This window comes from Silurus aristotelis, assembly GCF_946808225.1.
Source record: "Silurus aristotelis genome assembly, chromosome: 5".
Lineage (NCBI taxonomy): Eukaryota > Metazoa > Chordata > Actinopteri > Siluriformes > Siluridae > Silurus > Silurus aristotelis.
This window is the reverse complement of record NC_139578.1, coordinates 31,795,032-31,820,127: the sequence shown is the minus strand read 5'-3', so window position 1 is coordinate 31,820,127 and position 25,096 is coordinate 31,795,032. Positions and strand designations below refer to the sequence as shown.

The following is a 25,096-nucleotide window of genomic DNA, read 5'->3' as shown; positions in this document are numbered from 1 at the left end:
CATTTAAATTATTTTGAAACCATTTATTTTGATTAAATATATAATGTTTTGTCAGGGAAAAAAATCTGATCTACACACATACTTTCAAAAAACAATTGATTAAAAACACCTCAGTATTGTATGATTACTGTCATCCCAGTTTTCTTCATTAGCAAAAATACACCATTTACTGCTTTATAGAGTCTCATGATGATCCTGATAGATGTTCAATGAAATATGGTAGGAAGTTGAAACCCTTTGATTGAATGTACACCTACCATGTGAAATACATGTTGGAAAAATTAATTTATATTTTAACATTATACTAAATATAGAGCCCATTATAATGAAATGAGATCATAACAGCAAATTGTATACTCCAGATGCCCAGATCTCAGATTTTAGATTTCTCAGACATATTTCAGATGTACGTGTGCTTAGTGAGTAATGATTAAACTGCAGTGGATAATTATACTCAATATATCATCTTTAAAAAACATGAACATTAAAACCATATAAAAAAACTTTTTACATTTCTATACAACAAATCTACTAATTCAGATTTTTTTATTTAATGTGAAACTGCTTTTAAATTTAAAATGATTAAACTCTTAAATGTTAGAAAATATCAACAGGGATTTTTTTGTGATTTGAATATATTATTTTTATTAGAAATGTAGGATTAGTTTTGATGAACAGGGCAGATGATCAGTGGAGCTGAATTTTTACCGCCATTATTAAAACAGGGGCTGAATAATGGATGAAGTTTCTCAGTGAAAGTCTGAGCAGTGAAAGAGTAGATATGAAATTTTGCATCAACATCATAGAAGGTGACCAGACCCTCCTCATAATCCACAAACACTCCAACCTTCTGAGGAGCCTGTTTTAAAGAGAGAAAGACAGCGGGAGAATCACAGGCTAAAAAAGTAGTCTTATTCCTCAGAAAAACACACCATTGTCCATCTTCAGGTCTGGCTATAATCTTCCCTTTCCTGTTAATGGATTCTCTGGCGACTCCTAAATCCCACTCATTCTTCCCATTGACCTGCACCTCATAGTAAAATCTCCCTGAGGGGAATCCCTCCTTTCCCAGAACAATGCAATAGTTATTAAACCTCTCTGGATTATCAGGGAGATTCTGACTTTTGTCTCCATGGTAAACTTGTTTTCCATCATCAGACAGGACAAGATGAGTACTTGCTGTATCAGGATCCAGAGTCACGTCCACTGAGAGACAGAAACACAGCATACATCAGTTTTATCATCACACAGTGTGTAACAGTGAAGAGATATAGATATAGTTATGTGATCAGTAAGAGCTCACAAACCTGCATATTGTTGAATTCTCTTAAGTTCTGTTTGGAAAATGTTACATTGAGATTAAATACTTTATTATTATAAAGAACATCAAAATAACTTTATAAATTTCATCTGAATGTAAATATTTCTTAGAATGAATCTTCTCAGAATAAACCCACAGTAAACACTGACCAGTTTCATCAATCTTCTCCATTTCCTGACTGAGAGTCTCCTGAAGCTGAGCCAGAGCTCTCCTTAGAGTCTCCACACTCAGATGAGAGGTCATTGTGATGGAAGTCCAGTCCTTGGTGTGTGGAGAGCTGCACAGTGACGGGTAAATCTACAGTACAGCAGGAGAGAGGAGAAACACCTCAGCATGGGGACCAACATCCCGTCATGTGCTGCATTACTATTGAGAAACAGAGGAACTCTGACCTGTAGGAGGTGGAGGTGATCCTCAGTGTGTAAGACCTGCTCCAGATCAGTGTTTCTCCTCTTTAACTCTCTGAGTTCCTGCTCCAGATCTTTAATGAACTTTTCAGCCTGCTTCTTTGCTGCTTTCTGCTGCTCCTTCATCACCTTAAGCAGCTCTGCCTGGCTTTTCTGAATGCAGCGTATCAGAGCACTGAAGATCCTCACAACATCTGCTTTCTCCTTCTTTGTGTTTTTCTAACAGGAGACAAATCGAGATCAATGATTTCACATAAATGTATCATAATTCTCCTAATGTGTTGTAAAAAGGAGTTCTTCTGGAGGTTAGTTACTGTAAGAGACTCACTTTATTGACTTCTACAGAGTGTTTGATTTCCTCTATCATTTTTAGTCGCTCCTGGATCTTCTGCTGAACTTCTGCTTGAGTCTTCACCAGTTCATTCTGAGAAAAATATGCGTCATGTGTTAACTCATAAGTCGGAGGTCATATTTCTGAACTACTAACATTATCCATCAAAATGTTGAGTCTCTCACCTTCTTCTCAACACTCTCCTCCTCTATAGGAACAGTGTTGTGGGTTTTGTGGTCTCCTTCAGTACAGAACTGACACACACACGTCTGGTCGTCTCTACAGAACAGCTCCAGGGGTCTCTCATGTTTCTGGCAGATGTAGTCCTCCAGGTTCTCCACAGGCTCCATCAGTTTGTGCTTCTTTAATGAAGGAACTCTATCATGAGGTTCCAGATGAGTCTTGCAGTAAGAAGCCATACAGATCAGGCAGGACTTCATGGCTACACACTGCTTTTCACAGCAGACCTCACAGAGCACCTGAGATCGGGTACGTTTTTCTGCAGCTCTGCTGGATTTCACCTGAACTGACTTCTTAAATGGAGCAGCAAGTGCAGAGATGAACGTATTCACATGTAGATCAGGACGATTGGAGAATTCCTCCTTACACACTGGACACTGACAGTGTGAACTCTTGTCCCAATACTCTTTTAGACAGATCATACAGAAGTTGTGTCCACATGGAGTAGAGACTGGATCAGTGAACACATCCAGACAGATGCAGCACTGGAGCTGATCTTCACACAGAGTACTGCTGGAGGAAGCCATGGCTGATACAGGACAAACAAGACAATGTCTGTTGTGAAAAGCGCTATACAAATAAACTTGACTTGACTTGACTACAATGAAAGTGAATTTCAGATCACAATAAACTTTACACATTACAATCCAAAACAATAACCACAATCTTCAACACCGCTCTCCAAGTCCCACACAACAGTTCAACTCCCCTCATTCCACAACCTCCTTCTTCATAAGACCAAAAGTAATTACAACTTCCACATCAACATAACTGTCACTACTGGCCATGCTAAGAAACAGTTGGAGAAACTGAAGCATGGGAAAGATCCAGGAGTCTGACAGAATCAGTCTGCACTAAGCAGCTGTGTGGAATCCTTCAGCAGCTCTTCAACATGAGCACGTATCAGAGTTGTGGAAAACATCCTGCCTGGTTCATGTACCACAAAATCCCCAACTCCCTCATTCCTAAACATTTATAGCCCCATAGCCCCCACATCTCATGAAATGAAGGTCATAGAGAGACTGCTCCATCTTAGACCTCAGCTCTTTTTAATGGACAACTTGCAGTTGATCTACCAACCAAAGGTAGGAGTTGGTGATATTAATATTATACATCAAGAAAAATTGTGAACTTCAGCTCCTCTAGTCCAGATAAATACTGCTACAGTACAGAAGTTATGAGGACACCTGTCATGTTCCTATAATCCCAAATGTTCCGTAATATTGGCATGTATTCATGTCAAATGTCACCATAAACCTCTGGATGTCTCTTTCGTCCACACATTTTATGAATTTTAATGCTCAACGTCCTGAACATTCGCCAGGCTTTTAATGCCACGGATTTTGGTCCTCTTCCTCTTGTAGACCATCACCATCTCTATGGTATTGGCCACATTGAGGGGCAGATTTGACCACGTCCCTGTACTTTTCTTCCCTGATGCAACAGATCACATTATAAAGTTCGGACGATGCCAGAGTTCTGACCTAAATTGAAAACCTGTGGTGTACAAGGTGAAGATTATTTGCTATTTCCAGCACACAGTTCTCCAGTACATACATAACTAGTTCTGCTGGATCACATGAAAACCTATGAGATGGTTTCCAAACGAGTCTAATGGTGTAACTGATGAAATTCTGTATGAAACTTGCAATGAGTCGCTCAAGATGTTTTGAGTGGCAAATGCAATTGAAAAGCAGAAGAACATCACTGGAAGATGGAAAGAGCTTAGGAAGACCTTCTATGAGCTTAAACCCCAATCATGTCTAAACCATTCTGATAAATAAATATCAGGGATAAATAAAGAATATAAATAAAGTACTTTCTGGTAAACAGAGTCTCCAAACTCTTTGATACCTCGTAGGAAACTTCATGTGGTTTAAAAGACTCCTATAGCCTGAGATGTTTTGACCACAATCTCAGTGTATCACTGTGTCAGCACCAGTTTTATTAAATATTATGATTAACAAAATTATAAACACATCATACAATCATTATGAGCATTTAATATTTGCTTAAATTGTTTAATTTAAATATTTATTGTTCCTCCACCTTTATCGTTTCATACACAGGAACTTTAAACACAGTGCGCGCGCAGACACAACACACAGACACACCCACACACACACACACACACACACACACACACACACACTAGTGTATGGATATTTATATAATTATATATATATATATATATATATATATATATATATATATATATATATATATATATATATATATACATATTTAGAAAACGCCTTTATAAAAAGAGAGATGTCCAAAATATTTATAGTCTTGAAACACGTCCCTAAAATTTAAAGAGACGGAAAAAGGTCTCACAAGTTCACTTCCTCAAAGCTGCTCACTGTGACATAAAGTGAAAAAAAGATTAAACCCTTTATTTATATACAATTTACCTGTTGTAACTTCAGTTCCTTCCCGTGGGCTCACCACCTGCAGGAGGGACCGTAAGGGATGGTGCTGTGAGTATTGGGCAGCAGTCGAAGGCGGGGGCCTGCTTAGACTGCTGCCCCCGCGACCCTAATTACGGATAAGCGGGAGAAAATGAATGAATGAATGAATGAACTTCAGTTCCTTGAAGAAAGCTAGCAAAAGCTTTAAACTGGAGATTGTGTCCTGCTGCTCAATCCTGATCTCCAAACGCTTTCACTTTTTACTTTCGTTTCTGCTGAATGACATCATTTGGCCACGACCTATTTTCTCCTGCATTTATTTTAGTTACACATTTTGGCCACTTTTCAAATGAAGGACAAAATATCCAACCTGAATGAGGCACGTGGACCGGAAATAACTTTATTTATTAATAATTAATAATATTATTAATTAATTTTTAATATTTAGAAAAAATCATAACTCTGCTTAAGTACTGCTCTTATATTTTTAATGATTACTAGTGCAATGAAACTCATAACACAATGAAAACACAAACAATAAAAGTAAAGTCAAGAAGCTTTTATTTTCATTTCAACCATATATAGCTGACGCAGTACACAGTGAAATGAAACAACGTTCCTCCTGAACCCTGATGCTACATAAAACAACATAAAAAAACAATCACAGAAACAGAAAACACAGGGCCAAGGACTAGTAAGTGTCCTCGGCACATAAAGTGCATGTGTGCAAACTGGTGCAAACTGTGCAAAATGACAACACAAGACAGTGCAGAGACAATACAAGACAGTTCAAGACAACACAGGACAATGCAGGACAAAACACAAAACACAAAATTCCACTAGTTCAACGGTAAAAGACCTGGGAGTTATTTTAGACAGCAACTTGTCTTTTAATAATCATATCAACCAAGTTACAAAAACAGCCTTCTTTAAACTTAGAAATATTTCTAAGCTAAGAAACGTTGTCTATATCTAATGCAGAGAAGCTCGTCCATGAATTCATGACCTTCAGAATAAACTATTGTAATGCATTGCTAGGTGGATGTCCTGCATCATTTATAAACAAGCTTTAGTTAGTTCAGAATGCGGCAGCAAGAGTCTTACAAGGTCAAGAAAATATGATCATATAACCCTAATCTTTTCATCCCTACACTGTCTTTCTGTTAAGTTTCGAATAGACTACAAACTACTACTTCTTACTTATAAACCACTAAATGGTTTGGCTACCATGTATCTCTCCAGTCTTCTAACACGCTACAATCCATCACGCTCCCCGAGATCTCAAAATTCTGGACTTCTAGTAGTTCCTAGAATAGCAAAGTCCACTAAAAACATGAAAACATATCTTTTTAGCAAAGCCTACACATAACACGTCTCACATCATAACCTTGTGCTCCAGAACATCTAATCACATGCACATTATCAACTTGTGCTGTTAATATCATGAACAGCAGCTACGCTAATTCCTCTCCACTCCACAACCCTTCATTTGGCCCTCACCCACCTGGATAACAAGGACTCATATGTACGAATGCTGTTCATTGACTTCAGCTCAGCATTCAACACAATCATATCTCAGCACCTGATTGAGAAGTTGAGCCTACTGGGCCTGAACACCTTCCTTTGTAACTGGATCCTGAACTTCCTGACTGGAAGACCTCAGTCAGTACGGATCGGGAACAGCATCTCCAGCACCACCACACTGAGCACTGGGGCCCGCCAGTGCTGTGTGCTCAGTCCACTGCTGTTCACTTTGCTGACTCACGACTCTGCACCAACGCTCAGCTCAAATCATATCATCAAGTTTGCCGATGACACGACGGTGGTGGGTCTCATCAGCAAGAACGACAAGTCAGTATACAGAGAGGAGGTGCAACGGGTAACTGCCGGGTGTGGAGCAAACAACCTGACTCTGAACGTCGACAAAACGAAAGAGATGGTTGTGGACTTTAGGAGTGCACAGAGCAACCAATCTCCACTGATTATTGATGGATCCTCAGTGGAGATTGTCAAGCGCACCAAATTCCTTGGTGTTCATCTGGCGGACAACCTCACCTGGTCACTCAACAACAAGAAAGCCCAGCAGCGTCTCTACTTCCTGCCACGTCAAGACTGTGCAACAGTTTCTTTCCACAAGCCATCAGGCTACTTAATACACAGAACTGAAGGGAACTCACTCACACACACACACACACACACACACACACACTCAAATGTGTGTTATCAAACTGTACAACCTGGACTTAACACTTAACACACACTTATCACTCATCTCAATCCATTTCACCATCATCTATTTATTATTTATACTTGACTGTACTACACTGTTTAACTGCTGTTTTTTTGCACCTTTCACTGTATTACTGTTTAAATGCCGTCTTTTGCACCTTCGACTATTATATTGTTTACATGCTTTTTTTGCACCTTCGACTTTATCATATTATACTACACTGTTTACATGCTGTCTTCTGCACCTCTTGACTGCTGCTGTATTTTTGCACTACACTGTGTTTCTTATATTCACTCCCGGGTACAGTTTTTACAGTTCACAGTACTGTATAACCAAGTATACAGTAGGTTTACTGGTCGGCGCTATCTTGGTTTTGTGTCTTGTCTTGTGTTGTCTGTCTGTACTGTTTTTTGTCTGCACTGTTTGCACCAGGTTGCACTCGATGCACTTTATGTAGCTTGTGTTGTGTTGTAGTTTTATGTTATTGTTTAGTGTAGCACCAGGGTTCCGGAGGAACGTTGTCTCGTTTTTACTGTGTACTGTGTACCACTGTGTATAGTAGAAATGACAATAAAAGCCTCTTGACTTGACTTGACTTGAACTGAGGTGGAGCGACGCCCTCTTCGGAGATCAGAGGCTGAGACCATTTTTACCATACCCTTGTAATGTCCTGCATTTGGGTCCTTCTTCCAGTCATCATCCCTGACAGTATAATCTGGCCCTGCCCCTGTGCCCACTTTCTTGACAGTATAATCTGGCCCCGACCCTGCGCACGCGTTCCTGACAAAATAATCTGGCCAAACATGGATCCCGCGGATGCACCAAAGCATTGGGCTTGCCATGCCTTAAACTGGCAAGTAATGGACACGCCCAGGGTTATCGATCTCTGGAAGCTCAGCCCCCAGCAGAGAATGAAGTACTTTAGGGCATATCATTCTCAATCTATGGCATGCCAGTAGTCCCTGGATGACATTTTGAGACAGCTGTCCCTCTGCCCCAAGATTTCCTGCTGAGAAGTCTATGTTCCCTGCATTCTGAAGTTAACTCTTGTCTAATTGAACAGCATGCTCACCTTTTACCAGCTGTGGCTTCAGTTTCTTGAAAAAAAAGAGTGCATAAACAGGAGATGAATGACTATGAAACACATTTACACATAATTTTTTTGTTTTTGCTGTGGGACATCATTAAACCACACTTCTAGTTTACTGTCAGATCCTGAATAGCTCTTCAAACCTTATCCTGAAATAATCTCCAATAACACAGCAAACTTCCACACCTTACAAACCAATAAAAACACTAAGATGTCACATGTGTAGCACTACTTACTAATTTCTATTTCTCTTTTCCTTCTGTTTTGACTCTTTTTGCTCCTCTTCCTCTTCTCTTCCTGTTCATCTGCAGAGGATTTAAACCCTCGCTTCAAGCTTCTGCTGAATGTATCTGATTTTGGTTATGCCACAGTTTTGAGTTTGAGATGAATGACGTCATAACAATCGCACCCATACACGTCATTTTCTCATGTTGTCATTACACGTTTTAGCCACTAGACGGACAAAAATCACCCAGTAAACTTCATGATTTTAAACGCTCTTCATCTCTGTAATAAAATCTGCACTGGCTACGTTTTTAGTATTGTTTTAGCTAATTATCTCAATTTTTTTGAAAAGATTATGAGGGAAAATGTGGTGTAGATTGAAATCAACAGTGTTGGAAACACATTTAATTTATTTTTAAACCATTTATTTTGCTTAAATATATAATGTTTTGTCAGGGAAAAACAGGCATCAGATCTTAACACATACATTCAAAAATAATTGATTAAAAACACCTCAGTATTGTATGATTATCAATGTCATCCCAGTTTTCTTCATTAGCAAAAATACACCATTTACTACTTTATAGAGTCTCCTGATGATCCTGATAGATGTTCAATGAAATATGGCAGGAAGTTAAAACCCTAGATTGAACGTACACCTACCATGTGAAATACATTGGAAATATGAATTTATATTTACATATAATGGGAGAAGCCGAAAGAAAGTATGTATACTAAATAATGAGCCCATTATAATGAAATGAGATCATTACAGCAAATTGTATACTCCAGATGCCCAGATCTCAGATTTTAGTTTTCTCAGACATTTTTCAGATGTATCTGTGCTTAGTGAGTAATGATTAAACTGCAGTGGATAATTATACTCAACATATCATGTTTAATGAACATTAAACATGATATAACATTAAAACCATATACAAAACTTTTTACATTTTTATACAACAAATCTACTAGTTCAGGTTTTTTAATTTAATGTGAAACTGCTTTTAAATTTAAAATGATTAAACTCTTTAATGTTAGAAAATATCAACAGGGCTTTTTGTGATTTAGACAGTTGTTGTTTTTTTTTTTATTAGAAATGTATGATTAGTTTTAATGAACAGGGCAGATGATCAGTGGGGCTGAATTCTCAACTCCAAAACTGAGACTGGGGCTGAATAATGGATAAAGTTTCTCAGTGAAAGTCTGAGCAGTGAAAGAGTAGATATGAGACTTTGCATCAACATCATAGAAGGAGACCAGACCCTCCTCACAATCCACAAACACTCCCACCTTCTGAGGAGGCTGTTTCAAGGAGAGGGAGACAGAGGGAGATTCACAAGCATCATATTCAGTCTTATTCCTCAGAATCACACACCAGTATCCATCTTTAGGTCTGAGTATAATCTCTCCTTTCCTGTTAATGGATTCTCTGGCGACTCCTAAATCCCACTCAGTCTTCCCTTTGACCTGCACCTCGTAGTAAAATCTCCCTGAGGAGAATCCCTCCTTTCCCAGAACAATGCAATAGTTATTAAACCTCTCTGGATTATCAGGGAGATTCTGACTTGTATCTCCATCATATACTTGTTTTCCATCATCAGACAGGACGAGATCAGGACTCGCTGTATCAGGATCCAGAGTCACGTCCACTGAGAGACAGAAACACATCGTAAGTCAGTTTTATCATCACACAGTGTGTAACAGTGAAGACATATAGATATAGTCATGTGATCAGTAAGAGCTCACACACCTACATATTGTTGAATTCTCTTCAGTTCTGTTTGGAAAATAGTTTTGGAAAATGTTACATTGAGATTAAATACTTCATTATTCTAAATAACATCAAAATACTGTAACAATAAACCAAAACACAAACATGGATTTATAAAAACACATTTCTGTTCTCAAGATCTTTATAAATTTCAGCTGAATGTAAATATTTTTTAGAATGAATCTTCTCAGACCAACCAAGCTCTAACAGATTATTAGCTACTTACTAATGTCAGGAATCTTCTCCATTTCCTGACTGAGAGTCTCCTGAAGCTGAGCCAGAGTTCTCCTCAGAGTCTCCACACTCAGATTAAAGGTAATTGTGATGGAAGTCCAGTCCTGGGTGTGTGGAGAGCTGCACAGTGACGGGTAAATCTACAGTACAGCAGGAGAGAGAAGAAATCCCTCAGCATGGGGACAAACCTCCTGTCATGTGCTGCATTGCTATTGAGAAACAGAGGAACTCTGACCTGTAGGAGGTGGAGGTGATCCTCAGTGTGTAAGAGCTGCTCCAGATCAGTGTTTCTCCTCTTTAGCTCACTGAGTTCCTGCTCCAGATCTTTAATGAACTCTTCAGCCTGCCTCTCTGCTGCTTTCTGCTTCTCCTCCATCACCTTAAGCAACTCAGACTGGCTTCTCTCAATGCAGCGTATCAGAGCACTGAACATCTTCACAACATCTGATTTTTCCTTCTTTGTGTTTATCTAACAGGAGACAAATCGAGATCAATAATTTCACATGAATGTATCATGATTCTCCTAATGTGTTGTATAAAGGAGTTCTTCTGGAGGTTAGTTACTGTAAGAGACTCACTTTATTGACTTCTACAGAGTGTTTGATCTCCTCAATCTTCTTCAGTCGCTCCTGGATCTTCTGCTGAACTTCTGCTTGAGTCTTCACCAGTTCATTCTAAGATGCATTATGTGTTAACTCATAAATCAGAGGTCATATGTCTGATCTACAAACATTATCCATCATAAATGTTCAGTCTCTCACCTTCTTCTGAACACTCTCCTCCTCTATAGGAACAGTGTTGTGGGTTTTGTGGTCTCCTTCAGTACAGAACTGACACACACACGTCTGGTCGTCTCTACAGAACAGCTCCAGGGGTCTCTCATGTTTCTGGCAGATGTAGTCTTCCAGGTTCTCCACAGGCTCCATCAGTTTGTGCTTCTTTAATGAAGGAACTCTATCATGAGGTTCCAGATGAGTCTTGCAGTAAGAAGCCATACAGATCAGGCAGGACTTCACAGCTACACACTGCTTTTCACAGCAGATCTCACAGAACACCTGAGATCTGGTGGGTTTTTCTGCAACTCTACTTGATTTCACCTGAACTGACTTCTTAAATGGAGCAGCAAGTGCAGAGATGAACGTATTCACACGTAGATCAGGACGAGTGGAGAATTTCTCCTTACACACTGGACACTGGCAGTGTGAATTCCTGTCCCAATACTCTTTAAGACAAATCATACAGAAGTTGTGTCCACATGGAGTAGAGACTGGATCAGTGAACACATCCAGACATATGGAGCACTGGAACTGATCTTCACACAGAGCACTGCTGGAGGAAGCCATGACTGATACAGGAGATACAATAAGAGAGAAATTAGATCACAGTAGACTTTATACATTACAATTCAAAACAATAACCACAACCATGTTTTATTTTTATTTGTTCCTTTCACAATCTCCTTCACTCCCTCACCATCATCACCATCAACACTGCTCTCCAAGTCCCCCACAACAGTTCAACTCCCCTTATTCCACAACCTCATTCTTCATAAGACCAAAAGTAATCACAACTTCCACTCCCACATATCTGTCACTCCTGACCATGCTAAGAAACAGTTAGAGAAGCTGAAGAATGGGAAAGATTCATTAGTCTGACAGATTCAGTCTCATTATACTGAAAGCCTGCACTAAGCAGCTGTGTGGAAACCTTCAGCAGTTCTTCAACATGAGCTTTCAAGAAGAAAATGTATCAGGGTTGTGGAAAACATCCTGCCTGGTTTACACACCAGAAAAGCCCCAACTCCCTCATTCCTGAACAATTACAGACCCATAGCCCCTACATCTCATGTAATGAAGGTCCTAGAGAGACTCGTAGTGCTCCATCTTAGACTTCAGGTTCGCTCTTTAATGGACACCTTGCAGTTTATCTACCAACCAAAGGTAGGTGTGGTTCATATCCATATTATACATCAAGAAAAAATATGAAGTTCAGCTCATCTAGTCCAGATAAATGCTGCTACAGTACAGGAGTTATGAGGACACCTGTCATGTTCCCATAATCCCAAATATCCCCTAATATTGGCATGTAATCAGGTCAATTGTCACCATAAACCACTTGGTTTCTCATTTTTTTACACAGTTTACGAATTTACCTTCTAATGCTCAATGTCCTGATCATACAAGAGGCTGGTAATGCCACTGATTGTGGTCCTCTTCCTCATGTAGTCCACCACCATCTCTTTGGTATTAGCCACATTGAGGGGCAGATGGGACCACATCCCTGTACTCTTCTTCCCTGATGCAACAGATCACATCATAAAGTTCTGAGAGTTCTGCTAGAGATCTGACCTGATTTGAAAACCTGTGGGGTTCAAGGTGTAGATTATCAGCTATTACCAGGATGCAGTCTCCCAGTACATACATAACTAGCTCTGCTAGATCACATGAACAGATGTTCATGAGATGGTATCCAAAAGTTTCAAGACTAAAGGTGTTACTGGTGCTATTCTGACCAACGTGTGTTACTACGTTTGTGATTTCATCATGTACAGCAAATTAGAACAAAGAACAAACTTGAAATTCTGTATGAAACTTGCAGTGAGTCGCTTGAAGTGTTTTGAGTGGCATATGCAATTCAAAAGCAGAAGAACATCACTGAAAGATAAAGAGAGCTCAGGAACCCCTTCAACAAGCTTAAACCCCAAAAATGTCTAAACCATTCAGCAACTTGTGCCTGAGGATCGTCCGAGAAAAATCCACATGATCTCACTTCTGCATCCATCCTACTGACCAGATTTGGCTCCTACTCTTTGACTTATCCCTCTTCCCGAATATGAAGATGCAGATCAAAGGTTGCCATTTTAAAACCATTGTGGAGATCCAGCGTGAATCGCAGAAGGTGCCTGACAAAATTTGGAAAGAAGACGTCCAGGAGACGTTCAAAAAGAACGCTGGGAGAACTGTATTATTGTGCAAGGGGACTATTTTAAAGGTGATCGTGTGTAAACATAGATAAAAAAAAAGTATTTTCTGGTAAAAAAGAGTTTCCAAACTCTTTGATACATCGTAGGAAACTTCATGTGGTTTAAAAGACTCTTATAGCCTGAGATGTTTTGACCACATTCTCAGTGTATCACTGTGTCAGCACCAGTTTTATTAAATATTATGATTAACAAGATTATGAACACATCATACAATCATTATGAGCTTTTAATATTTGTTTAAAATGTTTCATTCATATATTGATTGTTCCTCCCCTTTTATCGTTTCATACACAGTAATTTTAAACACAGTGCGCGCGCAGACACACACGCACGCGCACACACGCACGCGCACACACTAGTTTATAGATATTTATATAATTATATATATTTAGAAAACGCCCTTATCAAGAGAGACGTCGAAAATATTTATAGTCTTAAAACACGTCACTAAAATTTAAAGAGACGGCAAAAGGTCTCACAAGTTCAGTTCCTCAAAGCTGCTCACTGTGACATAATGAAAAAAAGATTAAACCGTTTATTTATATACAGTTTACCTGCTGTAACTTCAGTTCCTTAAAGAAAGACTGCAAAAGCTTCAAAATGGAGATTGTGTCCTGCTGCAACCTGCTCAATCCTGATCTCCAAACTCTTTCACACTTTACTTTCGTTTCTGGTGAGTGACATCATTTGGCCACGCCCCAATTTCTCCTACACATTTTGGCCGCCTTTCACATGAAGGACCAAAAATCCAACCTGATCGAGGCACGTGGACCGGAAATAACTCTTGCTTTATACTTGTATATTCAAATAAATGTTGGAATCATTTATTTTTTTTATAATATTTCGAAACAAATAAATAAATACAAATCATGACTCTGCTTAACTACTGCACTTATATTTTTTAATGATTTCTAGTGCGATGAAACTTATAATACAATGAAAACACATAAAAAATAAAAGTCAAGTGGAGAAGCTTTTATTGTCATTTCAAACATATATAGCTGACGCAGTACACAGTGGAGGAACGTTCCTCCAGAACCCTGGTGCTACATTAAAAAACAACAATCTCAGAAACAGAAAACATGGGGCTAAGGACTAGTAAGTGCCCTCGGCACATAAAGTGCATGTGTGCAACCTGGTGCAAACAGTACAAAGACAACACAAGACAGTGCAGAGACAATACAAGACAGTTCAAGACAACACAGGACAATGCAGCACAAAACACAAAATAACTCCGCCAGTAAACCTTTTGTAACGAGACAAATTAAACAAAGTAAACAAATAAATTAGGGATTTAAATCACTAATTTATGTCAACAGGTTCCACAAAACTGGGTTTATTTTCATCTAAGTAACATTTATTAAGGTTTGTACACCATATTTTATTCCATAAGGTGAATTTAGTGCTGTTTAGATGATTGAAAATAACTGTATTAATTTAATCCAACATTATTAGATTATACAAATTCAATTATTATAAAATTAATAATTTTACATTCAAAAAAATCATCCAGTTTCATAGATACAAGTTGATTTAATTAATAATGCATCCAATAAACTATTGGTTTAAATTACCATGCTAGCGGTGCTAGCGGCACAAACAGCATGCACACTGAGAGAGCCGGAGAGGTAAACACATTCACCATCTCAGAGCATGACGTGAGATAGGAATTCAGGAGAGTGAATACCAGGAAGGCAGCAGGACCAGATGGCATCACAGGTCAGGTTCTAAAAGCCAGCTCTGATCAGCTAGCACTGCTGTTCACTGAGATATTTAAACTCTCCCTCGTCTGTTGTCCCCTGAAGTTTCAAACAGTCCACCATTGTTCCTGTACCGAAGAAGCCCCAGCCCGCCTGCCTCAACGACTACCACCCTGTACCCCTGACCTCCGTAGTGATGAAGTGCTTTGAAAGACTGGTCAGACTTCATCACTGCGATATTACCAGACACACTGTATCCAATACAGTTCGCATACCACCAGAACCTCTCTACTGATGACGCAACGCACATTTTCTCCACACAACGATTAGCCACCTAGACCGGAGAAATGGGAATTATGTAAAAATGCTGTTTGTGGACTACAGTTGAGCGTTTAAGACCATAATTTCCTCCACGCTCATCTCTGCATTGGAGGTTCTTGGACTCAGCCTGCTGATGTGTCAATGGAGCTCCAACTTCCTGACAGACAGACCACAAGCCATACGGGTGAGCAAACACACCTCATTCTCCCTCACCCTCAGCACTGGAGCTCCTCAAGGTTGTGTTCTGAGCCCTGTGCTGTACTCCGTGTACACCAGTGGTGGGCCATGCATTTGGTACCTGGGCCTTTAGTAGGGATTTATCCGACTTAATCCACCTCTTTTAACTTTGGACTTGCATTTTAACTCTGGACTGTCACAGCACAGTGTCACTTTGTCACATTATACTGCACATGGACACTTTATTTACAAATCACACTGGATCACTTTAATCTGTACTTCTGTGTATATCTGCCATACACATCCATCCCTTTCTGGCAATTTGTGTATATTATATTATATTATATTATATTATATTATATTATATTATATTATATTATATTATATTATATTATATTATATTATATTATATTATATTATTCTTAACCTTATTTTCATACTTTTTAGTTATACTATACTTTTTAATATGCTTATACTTTATACTTTTTATTTATTATCTTTATTTTTATCTTTAAATTCTATTTCTATTTTTAATGTTTACATATTGTACAGTCGTAAAAAAACATTCCACTACATGTTGTACTCTGTATGAATTTGTATGTAACAAATACTTTTTGAATAAACAGAATTAATTTTGTTGTTATTGACTGTATTGTGCTATTTATATTCCGAATTTTATTTGTTATTATTCACCTATTATTATTATAGTATTTTACATTATATTCAATTCTATATTATATTATGGCTATGTCCACAACTCTTAACCAAGAATAAAAAAGCCCAAAATATACAAGACAAGACAAGTGTGAGCTTTTCCAATTCTTTATACTACTACTACTACTACTACTACTAATAATAATAATAATAATAATAATAATAATATGAACTATTATTATTATTATTATTAATTATTATTATTATTATTATTACTATTATTATTATTACAACAGTACGATCATAAATAAATACAATCCAGCAGCCAATGAGGCGTCTATGTATTTTATATGTCTATGCTGAAAAGCACTGAAGTCTGAGGACTGTCGGATCTCAGGCCCCATATTCGACCAGACGTATTAGTTAAGTGGTTTATCAATAATTACCAATTAGTTTCAAAACTTCAAATAATACATAAACAAAACAAATGAAGACATCTTCTAGTCACGAATGAGAAGGAGCAAATCATCTTTATTGCAGTCAATTAAGCCCCTTCCCATGTAGCTATTGGGGGAAAACCATTATCTTCAAATGCGAGTGTGAAATTAATATAAACATTCCTTACTTTTTATATCTCACACCTAGTAAAATTTACATATTGTGTCGAATATCTCCTCCCTAACAATTTACATACACAAATCATTTTACGAGGGTTTGTATAATCCACCCATTTGCTTATGCACATTCAGGGAAAATCTTCCTCTTTCGTGGAAGTCTCGTCTACCACCCTACAATTACAAAAAATATCTCTTGATATTTTGCAGAAAATAACAATGCAACAGATCATCCCATGCAATACTCAACCTTTTCTTAAAATCTCGTCTGGGTTTTTTCCTCTGTCTGCAAATCAATCTTTGTATTGTGTACACCTTGTCTAGTTATTTTTCCTAGCTTTACAATCCAGGGCTTTAGTTTAAAAACTCTTTTCTCCAAATGTTATTCTTATTTTTCATAGCTTTTGTCTTTTACTCTGTCTTACTCTCATACTGCCTGCATCTTAAGCTCATGCTCTCATAGAAACATCTGATTTGATTTCATATACAATTCCCTGCAACTTACATTATATATTATCTGACAATGTCTTGTGCATATTACCCTATTACTCTTCTCATTTTTTATATTTTTCTATATTTTTTATATGATTTTTTTTTACCTATGTTTCTACTTGTGCTTTGAATATCTATGCTGTTTGAGTTCGTATGTTCCACCTTAAATAACTCTTCCGGTTCATACTTGTGATGACTCTACTTAAACTGATCTTAAACTACTGATCCAGGCTTTTTCCCCAGGCTCCGCAGCCTGCGTCCTGACCTGCTGCTGCGTACGGCTGGGGCCTTCAGCGATGCAACACCTGGGGAGAGATAGCCAGCAAGCGTCTACTCAACCCTGAATATCTCCCCATAGGGAATATATTGCTTTCGCTTCTCCTCAGGCCAAGCCTAGTGACGGCCCGTGTCACTACCACCAGGAGCTCGTCGAACAGCACAGGCTGTGAGGAGTCCGTGGGCCCGATAGCATCCGAAAACTGTCCCTCCTCGGAGGAAGAAAGGCCCGCCGCAGCGAGAGCTTTCCCTCTGGGAACAGGAGCTTGGCCTAGCAGGGGAGGCTGGAGAGGACTCAATGCATCTCCATGCCTTCTGCTTAGTCAGCCTTGGGTGCCTATTCGCCGTATTTCACACGTAATTCAGAGCATGAACAATGCAAAACGTTTCCAAAGCGTTTTCGACACAGCTTAATTTCCTGAAAGGGAACACTATTCCCTTATAAATATATCAGGTTTAACATTCTCCTTTTTGTGTATCTTTCCTCATGTGGACAAAACTTTAATTAGCATGCAATTACACCATGGTCAGTAAAACCATGAAAAGCCGTTTTACTTTTTAGATTTCTACACTTCATTAGATTTGATGTACAGGGCAGATGATCAGTGGGGCTGAATTTTCACCTCCATCATTGAAACATGGGCTGAATAATGGATAAAGTTTCTCAGTGAAAGTCTGAGCAGTGAAAGAATAGATATGAGATTTTGCATCAACATCATAGAAAGAGACCAGACCCTCCTCATAATCCACAAACACTCCAACCTTTTGAGGAGTCTCTTTCAAGGAGAGGGCGACAGAGGGAGAATCACAAGCCTTATATTCAGTCTTATTCCTCAGAACCATACACCAGTATCCATCTTTAGGTCTGACTATAATCTGCCCTTTCCTGTTAATGGATTCTCTGGCGACTCCGAAATCCCACTTAGTTTTCCCTTTGACCTGCACCTCGTAGTAAAATCTCCCTGAGGAGAATCCCTTATTTCCCAGAACATAGACACAATAAGCAAACCTCTCTGGATTATCAGGGAGATTCTGACTTTTGTCTCCAAATGTAACTTGTTTTCCATCATCAGACAGGACGAGATAAGGATTTGCTGTATCAGGATCCAGAGTCACCTCCACTGAGAGACAGAAACACAGCGTACATCAGTTTTATCATCACACAGTGTGTAACAGTGAAGAGATATAGATATAGTCATGTGGTCAGTAAGAGCTCACAAACCTGCATATTGTTGAATTCTCTTCAGTTCTGTTTGGAAAATAGTTTTGGAAAATGTTACATTGAGATTAAATACTTAATTATTATAAATAACGTCAAAATACTGTAACAATAAACCAAAACACAAACATGGATAAAAAAACATTTCTGTTCTCAGGATCTTTATACATTTGAGATGAATGTAAATATTTCTTAGAATGAATCTTCTCAGAATAAACCCACGTAAACTCTGACCAGTTTCATCAATCTTCTCCATTTCCTGACTGAGAGTCTCCTGAAGCTGAGCCAGAGCTCTTCTCAGAGTCTCCACACTCAGATGAGAGGTCATTGTGATGGAAGTCCAGTCCTGGGTGTGTGGAGAGCTGCACAGTGATGGGTAAATCTACAGTACAGCAGGAGAGAGGAGAAACACCTCAGCATGGGGACCAACGTCCTGTCATGTCCTGCATTGCTATTGAGAAACAGAAGAACTCTGACCTGTAGGAGGTGGAGGTGATCCTCAGTGTGTAAGACCTGCTCCAGATCAGTGTTTCTCCTCTTTAGCCCACTGAGTTCCTGCTCCAGATCTTTAATGATCTCTTCAGCCTGCCTCTCTGCTGCTTTCTGCTGCTCCTCCATCACCTTAAGCAGCTCTGCCTGGCTTCTGTCAATGCAGCATATCAGAGCACTGAACATCTTCACAACATCTGCTTTCTCCTTCTCTGTGTTTATCTAACAGGAGACAAATGGAGATCAATCATGTCACATGAATGTATCATGATTCTCCTAATGTATTGTATAAAGGAGTTCTTCTGGAGGTTAGTTACTGTAAGAGACTCACTTTATTGACTTCTACAGAGTGTTTGATCTCCTCAATCTTCTTCAGTCGCTCCTGGATCTTCTCTTGAACTTCTGCTTGAGTCTTCACCAGTTCATTCTGAGAAAAATATGCATCGTGTGTTAATTCATAAGCAGTGTTGGGCAGTAACGCAGTTACTTTTGACAGTAACTAATACTGTAACCCGTTACTTTTCAAATAAAGTGGAAATATGCTCATTATTTCAGTTTAGTTAAGCAGAAAAAAAAAAAAATTATTCAAATGTAAGCTGTGTCTTTCTGGTTCAAAAGTCCTATCAACTGCTATAAACAGTAACTCCAATCTGTCTAAGCACCTCCAGAAACTACATGCCTCGACAAAGCTAGACGCTAACCCTAACCTAACACCTGAAGTGAGTCAAGCCCCTCCAGCCAAACAACAGCAACTATGATTTTAACCAGACTGTTAGCCAGGGACAGGTCAACAAAGCTATTGCACGGTATGTTGTTGAAAACATGCAACCTGTCTCTACTGTGGAGTCACCGGCTTTCAGGCAGCTCGTTAGCATGATAAAATGTTCAGGCGGCACACAGCAAATGGGACGAAAAACTTTTTCCATCTACTTGGATAAAGAATATTCACAAATGGAAAGTGAGCTGAAGACAACATTTGAGGGGCTACACTACATCGCAAAGATTTAGTCTGTCCACAACAAAATCTTCCTCGGCATGACAGCCCACTGGATAAACACCGCTACTCTTTAGCGCCAGAAAGCTGCGTTGGCCTGTAAAAGGATCAAAGGTAGACACACGTATGATGTCATTGCTGCTGAGATTGATCACATTTATTCATTATATGGACTGTCAACGAAAGTTACAGCTACGGTTAATGATAACGGTTCTAACTTTGTAAAAGCCTTTCAAATGTATCAGCCGGAATCACTCTCTGATGATGATGATTATGATGAAGAGAATGAAGAGGTTACCTTCACAAATGTTGCAGACGTGCTTGACACCTCCACAGAGGAGGGGTTTGTTTTAACACCACACCAGAGGTGTGCCTCTCACACACTTAACCTAATTTCATGCTCTGATGTGGACAAGTGGCTGCTTTCAAATCCTGGGACTAAAGGAATCTACAGAAGTGCTACCACCAAGTGCACAGCACTGTGGAGTAAAGCTAGCCGGTCGACTTTGGCTTCAGAATTTGGTTGGCAAAAAATTGCTTGTGTCATGATCCACAAGGTGGAATTCATTTTATGATGCTGTGGCGAGAATAGTTGAAATACCCATGACTGACTTGAGTACCATCTCTAATCGTTTAGAGCTAAAATGTATTGGTGAGAGGGAGTTTCAGTTTCTGAGGAAATACTGTGCCATCATGAAGCCTCTCACAGTTGCTCTGGATATCCTTCAAGGAGAAGAAAACTGTTACTATGGCACCCTACTGCCCACAATAGACGTTTTGATGTCGAAGCTACTAGAGATAAATGAAGACCTGATTATTGCAACTGGCCTACCTGATGCCATAGTTCAGGTAAGAAACATTAATCAATATTCAAAAGAAGTTTATAGATGTAAACATTAATATTTTTAGCTGAGCAAGCACCAATATAGCGTAAGAAATGGAAAGAATGTAAAGTGCAAAAAAATAATGGTTGATTCTATTCACACACACACACTGTACTGCACCTACCCACCGGATGAAAAATAAACAGTAATATTACCATAATTCCTTTTGCAAGTTTTAGTTTTGTCCAATAAGTTGCACATATATTTTTAGTTTCTTAATCTGTGTTTTTGTGATGTTTAAATGATTTTATTACTCATATCTATAGGTAAAAAAATCACATAGTGGTGTACAGCTTTCATATCTGTGTCACTGTGGGAAGAAAATAGATGGTCAAAGGAATGCTCACAGCAGAGTGTCACATGCTTATTTCTCACCCTGGCCCTGTTCAGCAAGCAGCCAAAATGCCTGTGTCTCCGAAAACAACAGACTCAAGCTCCTTCAAGATGCAGGACGTTTTCTGTTTGACCTGCTTGAGAACAGCCGAAACAGGGATGGAGATTCTTAAACAATTTCCCACAATAAAGGAAATTTCTCTGAAAAAAATGCAGCTACTCTATCCAGTGCACCTGTTGAAAGACTTTTCAGCATGGGAAGTCTGGTACTGTCTCCAAAGAGGAACAAGCTGATTGACCAAAGGTTTAAGAGACTTCGCATGCAGTACAACCACTGGTTTGAAGGGTAAAACTCAAATTAAACATTCATTCAGGTCCTTGCTAGTAAGCACCTTTTGTTGTTTCAAATAAATAAGCACATATTTGTTATAAAAAAATATTTGTTTGTTAAAAATAATGTTTAGTTTAGTAGCCATAGTGACATTTCTGTTATATGTTCAAACACTAATTTTATGCATTATAAAATGCATTATGTTTACGTTTATATAATTCAGCTTGTTTTGTTATTTATTTCAGAAATCTGTGTGATATATTCAGTTTGTGCTGGTCTGAATGAAATAAAATAATGTTTAGAAATTACTTTGTGTTTAAGTCAGTTTTGTGTTTGTATAGATCATAATGCATAAAAGGGCATTAATGGGAACATTAAAGAAAGTTCTTTAAAATAGTAACCAGAAAGTTACTTTTAACAGTAACGCATTACTTTTTTGGTGTAAGTAATCAACAAAGTAACGGAGTTACTTTTTGAATGAAGTAACTAGTAACTGTAACTAGTTTCTATTTCTTAGTAACTAGCACAACACTGCTCATAAGTCAGAGGTCATATTTATGATCTACAAACATTATCCATCATAAATGTTAAATCTCTCACCTTCTTCTCAACACTCTTCTCCTCTATAGGAACAGTTCTGTGGGTTTTGTGGTCTGTCTCAGTACAGAACTGACACACACACGTCTGGTCGTCTCTACAGAACAGCTCCAGGGGTCTCTCATGTTTCTGGCAGATGTAGTCCTCTAGGTTCCCCACTGGCTCCATCAGTTTGTGCTTCATGAGTTTAGCTGTAGTTTTATGAGGCATCAAATGAGTGTTACAGAGAGAAATTCCACAGTGAAGACAGGACTTTAGCGCCTCCAACTTGTCCGCGGTGCAGGAGTCACACAGAACCTTATTACTCTTGGGTGGAAGCTGATCTGCAGCTTTGCTGGATTTCACCTGAACTGACTTCTTGAATGTAGAAGTAATTGCAGAGATGAACATATTTACATCTTTCTCCTTACACACTGGACACTGGCAGTGTGTACTGCTGTCCCAAAACTCTTTTAGACAAATCATACAGAAGTTGTGTCCACATGGAGTAGAGACTGGATCAGTAAACACATCCAGACAGATGGAGCACTGGAGCTGATCTTCACACAGAGCACTGCTAGAGAAAGCCATGGCTGATACAGGAGATACAATGAAAGTGAATCTATATGGCAGAACACTTTACACATTACAATCCAAAATGACACAAACATTTATTACCGATTTAAGCCATAAATAAAACTCAGTGTAGTGCTGTTAAATGAAAACAATCAAGACTAGTATATGTGATAAAAAGCAGAGTAACTGTTACCATCCCAAAGTTTTTTCTTCCCAACTTCTGCAGAGACACTACAGTTCCAGTCAGAAGGGTGAATTCAGTGTAGTGAATGAACTAAATTTGGTCATTAACAAGTTTAGAACATTGCCCTCCCTCACAATCTCCCTCACTCTCTCATCGTCATCACCATCACCACTGCTCTCCAAGTCCCCCACAACATTCTTCTTCATAAGACCAAAAGTAATCACAATTACCACATTCACTCCTCGCCATTGTAAAAAACAGTTGGAGAAGCTGAGCTGGGAAAGATTCAATGGTCTGACAGAATCAGTTTTAGCGTACTGAAAGCCTGCACTAAGCAGCTGTGTGGAAACTTTTAGCATAGATGATATTCATATTGGACATCAAAAGCAATTCTAAATTTCAGCTCCAACTGGGGAGTGGTATCACCAACCTCCAAATATTCCAAACAAGCTGGGATATGTGAAGAAAGAATTCCACTGTGCTGTAATATATATGTGATAAATAAAGGCTATTTGATTCTAGCTACAGTACAGAAGTTGTGAGGACATCTGTCCTGTCACCATAATGTCCCCTAATATTGCTCTGTAATCAGGTCAATAGTCCCTGTAAACCACAGGGTTTGTTCATCTCTTTCCTCTACACAGTTTATCAATTGACCACCTAATCCAGCTTGTTCTGAAGATGGACACCAATGTAACTGATTCTCTAAACTAACCCTAACCCTAACCCTACATTAATAGTGAATGGAGGGTGAGGCCAGGGGAGAAAAGCAGGAAGAATTACACACTTGGAGATGTGTCTAATCAGTGTTCTCTGTTGCAGTGAGCAGGGAAAAGCATAAGAAGAGTGAGAGAAGGTGGCTTTGAGAGAGAGACCCAGAGAGACAGGTGTGGGTGTGTGTGAAAGGGAAAATACATAATAAAAAGGCCTGATACAGTCAAAACTGGTCATCGCCCTACTGGTCTTCCTTCCCCTGAACCATTTGATCTCCTACTCCTATAAACAAACTGTTATTGTAAAGCTGAAGGCACACAATAGTAAAGGGTGTATTTGGAAGTGGTAGCATGGCATTTTCTCTTGACTTGAACCAGGGCCTGCTCTAGATATTTGGAGGACCTAGACATTTTTTTATTGGAGCCCCCAGGCCTCCTTCCTTCCACCTTTCAGAAAAAAAGCCCTTAAAACAAATATCATCTCTGAATATTAATTAAACTGTAACTGAGGTCGACATTAAAAAAGAAAAAAAGAATAAAGTTATTAAAGATCATCTTGACCAGCTCTTCTTCCTTGGTCATGACATGTCATTAGGTAGGCTACACTATAAAATAATAATTTGTTTTGATAATGCTTTTCTTATTACTTTTATAAATGCTAACTTTTGTAAGCTTAAGATTATAATTTTATTAGAAATTACTCACATACACACACTGACTAAATCACCCAGGACTTTAAGTAATTTGTTCAGTAGTTTATTTACAGTAACACACTGACCCACTATTTGGGATAATGAAGATTTTTGTCTCCACTATACAGTAAAATGTGGATACAATGCCAAACCCGTATAAAGCAAGAGCCGGCTTTGATGAACTAAAAGAACCAAACCTGTTCCAGCATGACAATGCCTGAACTTTGGGATGAATGTGAACACTGACTGAACCCCAGACTTCCTCACCTACATCAGTTCCTGACTTTACGAACACCCTTGTGTCTGAATGATGTTATTCTGTATGTACTGGTGCTTGTTGTATGTGTGTACTGCATTTTCCCCCTCAGGGTTTGCTATAAATAGACACGGGTCACGCGCACTGGGGTACAGAGTGTCGTCGGGCTTCTGGAGTTTTCCATGTCAAAGAGTTTGGATTCCCTCGTTTTTTGTTTATTTCTTTTAAGTAAGTGTTTGTGAATCCTGCATGAACGCCCGCTCACAATATTACTAATAAAAATAAATGAAAAGAAATGCTGCGATAATAAATTAGTGCCATAAAAAAATATATATATATATATATATATATATATATATATATATATAT

The 25,096-nt window shown here is 38.7% G+C and overlaps 2 protein-coding genes and 1 pseudogene across 3 annotated transcripts in view; all 3 read right to left on the bottom strand.

The window, feature by feature from the left end:
- Positions 1-11: 11 nt before the first annotated feature.
- LOC310726826 (E3 ubiquitin-protein ligase TRIM39-like) lies at positions 12-24,683 on the bottom strand. The gene is made up of 7 exons (XM_083542785.1): positions 24,669-24,683; positions 2,245-2,828; positions 2,057-2,152; positions 1,714-1,947; positions 1,471-1,618; positions 1,308-1,334; positions 12-1,206 (listed from the first exon to the last, which is right to left on the bottom strand). Exons 2-7 carry the CDS (start codon positions 2,824-2,826, stop codon positions 662-664), a joined length of 1,632 nt encoding a protein of 543 aa, XP_083398911.1. The 5' UTR covers positions 2,827-2,828; positions 24,669-24,683; the 3' UTR covers positions 12-661.
- The window catches only part of LOC310726830 (E3 ubiquitin-protein ligase TRIM39-like), a 55,418-nt gene continuing 38,985 nt past the window's right edge, over positions 8,664-25,096 (bottom strand). The window contains exons 2-8 of the mRNA XM_083542792.1: positions 13,801-13,863; positions 11,025-11,608; positions 10,842-10,937; positions 10,499-10,732; positions 10,256-10,403; positions 10,009-10,035; positions 8,664-9,907 (exon numbers count right to left, since the gene is read on the bottom strand). Of these exons, the coding sequence (XP_083398918.1) occupies positions 9,369-9,907; positions 10,009-10,035; positions 10,256-10,403; positions 10,499-10,732; positions 10,842-10,937; positions 11,025-11,606 (1,626 nt within the window). The 5' untranslated portion in view covers positions 11,607-11,608; positions 13,801-13,863 and the 3' untranslated portion in view covers positions 8,664-9,368. The remainder of the gene's footprint in view (positions 9,908-10,008; positions 10,036-10,255; positions 10,404-10,498; positions 10,733-10,841; positions 10,938-11,024; positions 11,609-13,800; positions 13,864-25,096) is intronic.
- Positions 17,821-25,096, bottom strand: part of LOC310726654 — a 38,039-nt pseudogene continuing 30,763 nt past the window's right edge. The window contains exons 9-14 of the transcript XR_014538365.1: positions 22,331-22,899; positions 19,520-19,615; positions 19,177-19,410; positions 18,934-19,081; positions 18,703-18,729; positions 17,821-18,601 (exon numbers count right to left, since the gene is read on the bottom strand). The product of XR_014538365.1 is annotated as an uncharacterized misc_RNA (transcript). The remainder of the gene's footprint in view (positions 18,602-18,702; positions 18,730-18,933; positions 19,082-19,176; positions 19,411-19,519; positions 19,616-22,330; positions 22,900-25,096) is intronic.